At 40.1% G+C, this 8,508-nt stretch overlaps 1 protein-coding gene across 1 annotated transcript in view; it reads left to right on the top strand.

The window, feature by feature from the left end:
- Positions 1-4,150: 4,150 nt before the first annotated feature.
- Positions 4,151-8,508, top strand: part of T265_13367 (hypothetical protein) — a gene marked incomplete at both ends in the record, with an annotated part of 68,793 nt that continues 64,435 nt past the window's right edge. The window contains 2 exons of the mRNA XM_009168601.1: positions 4,151-4,409; positions 8,078-8,450. Of these exons, the coding sequence (XP_009166865.1) occupies positions 4,164-4,409; positions 8,078-8,450 (619 nt within the window). The remainder of the gene's footprint in view (positions 4,410-8,077; positions 8,451-8,508) is intronic.

Genomic DNA, 8,508 nt, shown 5'->3' with positions numbered 1-8,508 from the left:
TCATCCCTTAGCTCGTGGATTGTATGTTTCCATAGGGGAACTTAGAACATTCACTGAACCACAATAGACCCCTTGATTTTATGAATGCAGTCTCTTCGTAGGTTTCCCACATAGTAAAGTTTCAAAAGCAATGGTTTCAGGAACAGAGTAATGCAAATAAAATAAACATAACGATTAGGTAGCTAGTGATTACAATGTCAAATGTACAGGCGCGATAACAGTTTGGCGTGCTCTGTCACTAATGGACGTAAATATTTTGAAAATTGCCGTCTTTTGTCAGTAAAAAACATGAGCACCACGAAAAGCAGTACAGTGCTTCTGTCCGAAAACCATTCACCCTCTAGCATGACTGGTAAAACTAAAGGGAGCACGGGTGCACTTAGTGTAAGCAAAATACGCCCACCAGTAAATTCGAACTACCGATCACTACGAACTATGTGAGTGACCCGTGTATTACACTAGATATAAATAACATAGACTTCATTCCCTAGAAGCACACTGCATTTAACAACCTTTGAAATTTCCCGTTGAGTACCTCAGGCAGGTTGCATTATGTTCACACACCCGGAACAGACTTCGAAGGCCTTATGTTTGCAAATTCTGATTAGTTTGGCTTTAGGAACCTTGCAATTGGCTTGGCTTCCATAGTAATCGTGGTTGAAATATTGGCCTCTGTTAGTAGGTATTCTCTCATTGAGAACAGCTTGAAATGCGATCATGTCTAAGGTAAGTTATATGATCATGATATCCGGGAAACAAAATAGTAGTCAGAACGGCTATTTGGCCATCTCGGAGTAGTCCACACTCAGGCCATTCTAAGGATAAGAAGTGTAATAACATCGAACTAAAAACTCGGATAACAGATCAACAACCACTCGATGTAAAACAAAATGAGCACTCGAGTTACAAAAAGCTTTCATCATTAAATCGCGTCCGTTTAGCAAGCTTTACAACTCTGGTAGGAGCTTTTCATCAATGGGTGAAGTTATTTCATCGGATGATTGTTGTTTCTCATCGCGCTTACAGCTTATCCCACTTTCAGTTATAAGCTGGTAGGATTGCCGGGAAATGCTGCACAGACTGTCTGCTTCGCGTACAAATCTTACTGTCTAAAAGACACCCGTGTGCTTCAAACACATGTTTTAGAATGGCTTCATTATTACGAGCTTTTCTGTGCATTTTGACCTCTTAGAGGTTTAAATCACATGCATATAATCCAGTAGATATGACCATTGGCGGATAGGGTTGTTAGTATAACTTTCATTGCTCTGAAGTCTGACAGCAGTAAATCCTTACCAAGATTTCTCAGTTCGAAGATCAAAGCTCTGAAATTCGTATGCACTCTGCACCGAGTAAACTGAAGAACTTGCGTCGTGATATCATTTGTTGTTCAACTATTTCCTCTTCTGTGTACTGAAGGACAAAGTAACCGAAGTATTCTTACTGCTTGAGAGATACATTTTGTATACTTCCAGGAGTGAAAGATAACCGCTGCAATTAGTTTGCGCATTTTCGCAAAATTTTGAGGCGTGCGATACAGCCTCAATCAGTGCTAATAATTCTTGCATAATAATCTTTCCTCAGATTTCTTGAAGGGACACTAAGCTAAACTTGGAAACATGCAAACCTCATTCTACTCTTTTGCAACATTGTGATCATGAAAACCGATGGATGGCTTTACTTCGCCATTTTACAATACTTATCAGTTGATTCTGCTTTTACTTGTGCAAGTGTGTTGAGTTAAATCCTTACCACTTTTTGTGTAGTGATGTCCGTTCTTTCCTGGGCCTTACCGTATGTTTTCTGCGTGTTTGCCATGAGAAGAACTACAAACAATAGTGTATCTGCTGTTTTAATGGTTCCTAAAATGTTGACGGTAAAAACAATTTTATGATCTAAAACTTGGACCAGGTGGCACTGAGTACAAGTCTCTATGCACATCTTTGTCGTGGTTTTGAAGAAGAGTGTCGGTTAGTTAGCTCGATGCGTAAAACAAAAGCCAGCTGTTTCACAATGGTGTCATAGTAATTGATAAGTCTGCCATAAATGGAAGGGATATTTTTTTGTTTTCGTTTGGCGTTTGTTTAGATGCCTTGATGTAAGAAATGGGGTTTCAGTTCATAGAATGTTCAATGTAATGAAAGAGAGGCAACTGGAAGAATAAAAGAGAAATCAGTGCAAATGGTTGGTTTGAACCTGACCTCTGCTTCTCGACTTTTGCTGTCTAGGTTGGAGCAACCTGGCAGTATGCCGTCTTTTGTGCTTTCTCCAAATGGTACCTCAGCTGGGCACCAAAAAGATGTTACAGCCAGACGACTTGTAAATCTAACGGGTATTTATATTAATGAAGCATGCCCGTGTGGTGCATCCATGCAACTGCTCCTATTTCCATAGTTATATTTGGCCTAACGACCTATAGGTGGATTACCGTATAATAGAATGTGGCTTCGTGGGAAAACATGGGAAACGCGTTATTAACACAATTACGGATGGCTTGTTGGAGTAACGATTAGACGATAACACAGTTTATAGTACATCTGAATAAATATTGTGCTCCAATATTTTATCCTGTGGCATAAAAATTGTAACCGGGTAGAAACGCTCTCCAGTCATTTATGCTCGCATTTAGGTAAGCTTTTGAACTCAAAGGTTAAAGGAGCATAGGAAACCGTCCTTAAAAAATTCCGATTTTCTAGCCTTCTCAACTGAAATTTTAGTGGTTCCTGATCTTGAAGAAACCAGCGTTTCCGACTGCATATTCGAAGGTAGAAGCGTAACGGAGCTCCTTAGTGGACAGAACTGACACCATCAACAATTTCGCATCCTCTTGGTGAATCGCCCATAGCTAGCTGTCCGAATGAGTTGGCTAGGTTTTGATCCAGTATCTTAGCCGCTACTAAGTGTTCTATATAGATGAATTTAACTGGCAAAGAAATGCTGAGTGTTTGTGAACTGAAGTCCATCTTGTATTCACTGGACGAACATACGTTGTAAAGGGGCGGAAGGTGATTCCAAAAATTCCGCATATTTTGATCCCTCGACAGATGAAGTTGAATTTGGAATGCGGTATACTAAAAAAATTTCGGAGTCATTTCCCCATCGTATATAATTGCGTAAGTACAATCTACATGTAAGAGAGTTTCCCTGAGGACTGACAATTACTATTTGTGTAATTTTTCTTACCTTAACTAATAACCATTCGTGACGGAATGTTGTAGTATTCAGATGCCAGTTTGAAGATCACGATATACGGGCTCGTGAGCAGCATAGGTTTGCCTTAAATGTAGGAAACGTTTACAGCTGTCAGGAAGACTATGTTCTTACTTTCTGGTACGCGTTAAATGTCATTCATATCGTCTTTTTGCTTCTACAGTTTATGGCAAAACGCACCCGAAAAGGCACAGCTGAAAAAGTAAACAAGAAATGACTAATTTGTCCTATAGCGAACACTGGTTAATTTCCGCAGTCCTACTAACAAACGTGACATTTAAAATTTTCAAACGGAATGCCATCAGATCACTCCTTTTCCACGTAGGTAAAAAAAGACACCATATTTCATATGAAGGTGTTTACGTACTGGTAGGCTCCAAAAGTAGCAAACATAGTAAAATGCTGTCGAACGTCATCATTTGTTCTCCTTAAAGGGAGAAATAGTTTCATACACACACCTAGAGGGACAACCCTAAATATGAGGGCTATCAGACTCTCCGGTTTTGACCATGCTTGCGTTCTATAAATTTTACAATTCACCCCCATACAAGAAAATAAACTATCACTAGAAAATTGAGTTAAAATCATTTTGATTCTGTTCCAGACTGAGCGATGATCAGCCAATCGTAAACATTGCAGTTAAGTTAACTTAATCCACGGGAATCGGATAGAATAGACTAGCGAATCGTCATTAACTTGGTTTCTTGGAGTAAAAACCTATAAACACAGTGATTAGAATCAGTCCTCGATTTTGTAGGATCATCTTGGAGGGAATATACTTCCATGGGAGGCAGAAAAAAATCAGCTGACAAAACCTCGGACAAGGCTTTCATTGATGAAACCGAGGATGAATTTCGTCACGTAACCTATTTCAATTTGGTAGGTACACGCTAAACACGGAAGAAGGAAAATTAAAATTTTAGTTTCGATATTCGACTGTTGGAGTGAAGATTATGGTGTGTTTTGGAATCCTCTTATCCATTGTGGTTGGCATACTGGTAACCATGAATGTGGCCCTGTTCCGGAATATCCTGAATGTTCTTACGGTGCCTCCTGTGAGCTTTAGCCGTGCAAGAAATACGGTGGTGTTCTTCGCTGTTCTCGGTCTCATCATTTTGGTCACGTCTTTCATCCACGCCTTCCTATTGAAATATGCTGCAAAACAACAACTGAACAGAATCCGTTTGTTATACTTTAAGGTGAGTCTAACAGTTGAGTAAACCATTCAGCAGGTATCTTTGGAAAACAGCACCTTGAAATATCTTCCCGTGTGTTCTTAAAAATAGACGTATCATAATCTCCAATGCCATTGTTATCTTTTGCAGGAACACATTGATTAGATCCCTGTTGCACATGATATAAATACATTCTAGTCAGGTTCAGTACAGAATTTAGTACGGAAGTTATGGAAGAACTTCTTTGAGGAAGAGCAGTTAGCATTGCTTCTTGAAAAACCATTTTTTTGGCGAAGAAGTTCCCACGATTATCACCATTTTTGTAGAAACTGGGTTTCGCCGGTGTTTGCTTGGAATCACTTCTTTAGAGAGAGGTTTGGTTTTAATTTCACTAAACTAGAAAGCAGAATTAATACGAGATAATCTAAAGTCTTCAGGCCTGCAAGTTATTATCTTTTGATACTGTACAACGAGTTGGAACTAATAAGAGTGAATTTCCTCATGAGGGAGCAACAGTAGCCTGAAAAACACTGATAGAATGTCCCTGATCACTGCACTAAGAAAGAGCCATGTTGGTTAAGGGAAGGACAATTCTGACACGCCAAATTAATTCTAATCACTGAACTATATGTCAACATATAATGTGGCTAGGTAATCCAGCAAGAACCCCTGGCACATTAATTCTCATAACTATTTATCACTGGATTTTTTTATTAGAAACAATCTGGAATGACAGTGTGGATGATTTGTTGTTCTAGTTGTTGCTCAACTTTTCATACGAATATTCACGATATTTTTCCAATTATTCACCCAATATTTTCGTCATCAGAAGGCAACAGTCTGAGACTGTTAAAAATGGTTATCTTTGTCCATTTTCTCAAACGTATTTGATGACTTTCAATGAGGATGGAGTCAGGATTTTCTGGATCGAAACCAGATTGTACTTTAAACGCTCTAAACAGCGTAGATAAATGAATGATTCATTTTATTTTCAAGACTCTGCCTTAACGTTAAAACAATGAGGTCGTAGAATAATATAAGCTCTGTAATCAATACCAAATATTCGGTTACAAACAAACAATTCACACCAACCTAGAAGGCCTGTGAAAGCCAAAGTATGACTATCCTTTCTGCACTTCGTGTGACAGACAACAATAGATCATCGATGGCATAACTGATGGTGCCATCTTAGAAAATCCTTTTACATGATGCTAAACCCTTTTTTCTGATACTCTTTTAACAAGGCTCCGGAATGCATGAACAGGTAGTTTTCATCTGGATGGGAGTGTGAAACAAGTCATATGTTGACGAAATGCACTCATTTACAGACTAATTTGTTTATTTAAGAAACTCAACTGGAACCTAGCTGATGTTTCGAAGCAACTGAATGTGCGGCACCAGGCTGCCTCGTGTTTCAGTCGCTACGATATTCGAGATACCATGATACAAGTATCTTCGTAATGCACTATTCATGAGGTTCCTTCTAAAGACGAATCACGATAAACAAAAGGGTAATTAAACCTCTACGGAAAGGAGATAGTCCGTCTACGGCGTCATCCCATGCCGAGGTCGGCAGAGAAGGCCTTTGTGCGAACCCGTTGGAGGTTTGCTAACCTGGTTAAGCTTCCTTATCTTGTACTCGGTTGTCTAGTCAAATATTTTTGTCCAGCAAGAAAGGAGCTGTAGCCTGACTGGAGAATTTCACCAAAATGACCTCTTCATGGAAAATATGTAAATAAGGGTAAATCACAGAAATCGCAACCTTCTGCAAGAAACTACTACAACTCACATCCAAGTATTTTCTGGATGGAACTGCATCAGAACCTGGTACAAGGAAATGAACTAAACTACCCCAAGTCCTTGTTGAACGGATGACTAGCAAATAGTGTCATTTATATCTGGGGTCCTTGTCCGAGTCTCTGGTGAAGCGCGAATTACGTTCGGTACAACTATCAAAATATCGCGCAGCTCAACTCTTGATGGCGGTTCAAACCACATATATTATGGATCTTACCACGACCTTCGCGTTTACCTAGCTAGGGCTTCCAGAATAATATCATCAACGCTGTAGAGGCCACCCGGACAAAGTGGTCTAACCTAGTATCACATATGATGTTCGAGGGAAATCCACAAACGTACCTTGGTAGATGGGGTTGACTTTAAGTGTTTTGTTGCTAATGTGAACAATTTTATTAATTTTCAATTGGGATTTCATTCTCAGCGTTAGATTAACCTACGGCGTAAGCTTGGAAGAACTTTATAGGTGGTTCAACGTGATGGTCAACCATTACGGTTGCGTGTCTGAAGGAAATCTAGAACGTTTCAAAAAGGCTACCTGTCGGTTAATAACTTGGACATTTAGCCACCTGGCTACGAAAGGCAGTCTTATGATATGTGCACTGCAGACGATCCCTAGGAAGCACGATACTGCTGTATAGTGCCTAGTGACTTATGGGACGAAATCTGCAAAACCTATTCTCAAATCTCCCAACAGTACAAATACACTTTAAGTAGCTGAGAGAAATGATAAATTCACCCAATAATTGAAACATCACTCTGAATTGTGACCGCTCGAGAATTCAGTCAATGAGTGAACAAGTAATGAATGAATGAAGAGTTAATTATAATGCTGATCGGCTGCTAGTAGCGGAACGGTTAAGTCTTCGACTACTGGACGGGAAGTCTGGAGATGGGGGTTCGAAACTCCCTGAAAATTCTCAAGATATGCACCATTGGTGACTTTTAGTGAGTGTGCAGTGTAGATTGGCTACAAATGAAGGAAAAATATCTGCTGAAAATACTTTTTATACAAATACGTGATCTTGTCAAAGAACAACAGCATATCCAAACCAGAGCTGTAATTTCATGCTGGTCACACATATGAGTTACCTGTGACAAATGAATCGGAGGTAGAACTTGAAACTGAGGTGACCTCCCTGAATAGTTTCACTTAATGTTACGTGGAGCTCTAGATAAAATCAGGGCAAAAGGGAGCAACGGCTTAGTCATTCCTGGGGTTCAGTACAATTCATACGTTGTTCTTCAATCAGTTAAACACGGGTCCTTGTAGTGAAATTTGCAAACTCTTGAGCAAATAAACCCACTCAACCCGGTACTGACTATGTCACTTCGATTGGCGGTGAAACGTTTGCGATCCAACTGCCAAGCTCGGCGAACAGACCAACAACCAAACAGCGCAACCGAGTTACCTACATTCCACAACATTTCTAACAAGTTGATAGCCTGAGTTGCATTACAAACTTCTTGTTCCGATTTTCGCTTAGTCGAGTAAACTTCAGAAGGGCAAGTAACATACAAACAGCGCAGTTACCTACATTCCACAACATTTCTAACAAGTTGATAGCCTGAGTTGCATTACAAACTTCTTGTTCCGATTTTCGCTTAGTCGAGTAAACTTCAGAAGGGCAAGTAACATATAAGAAACTGTTTGTTTTGGATGTATTTACGCAGCGTAGAACAAGTTTCAAACCCGCCTGTCTGCAATCAACTGAATAATGGACAGATCTTTTGTAATATCATCCAGCTTTAACGAATAAATGCTGTTGGGATAGCATATGCTGTTCAGATTCGGTACACTAACCTTCATTTGCCCACTTACCGAGTTTTTACTCATCACCATTTCCTCTATGACCTCACCCTTCCAATTTCCCAATTTTCATCTTTTGTGTTAGGCACTTATGAGACAAGAAGTATCATGGATTGACCGACATCCCATCGGGTCACTGCTGGTGAAACTCTCTCATGATACCTATTTAATAGAACAAGGAATCGGGACCAAACTGGGCGAATTTGTGCAGAATGTATCCAGCTTTATATCTGGGATCATCTTCTGCTTCGCCTTTGGCTGGAAGCTCACTCTGGCTGCTTGTGCTACTTTACCTTTTATGGCAGCAGCTTTCACTTTGTTTGGCGTGTTTACCAGGTATTTTGCTGTGAAGCAGTTGAAAGCCTACGCGCGCGCTGGCTCGATCGCACATGAAGCGCTGACAGCAATCCGAACTGTGTTAGCGTTTGGAGGAGAGCAAAAAGAACTGCACCGATACAGTGAGGAACTAGAGTCTGCCAAGTTAGTTGGAATCAAACGAAACGCTGCATTAGGGGG

This window comes from Opisthorchis viverrini, assembly GCF_000715545.1.
Source record: "Opisthorchis viverrini unplaced genomic scaffold opera_v5_61, whole genome shotgun sequence".
NCBI classification, from domain to species: Eukaryota; Metazoa; Platyhelminthes; class Trematoda; order Opisthorchiida; family Opisthorchiidae; genus Opisthorchis; species Opisthorchis viverrini.
The sequence above is the reverse complement of the archived record's forward strand: the minus strand, read 5'-3'. Positions and strand labels throughout refer to the sequence as shown.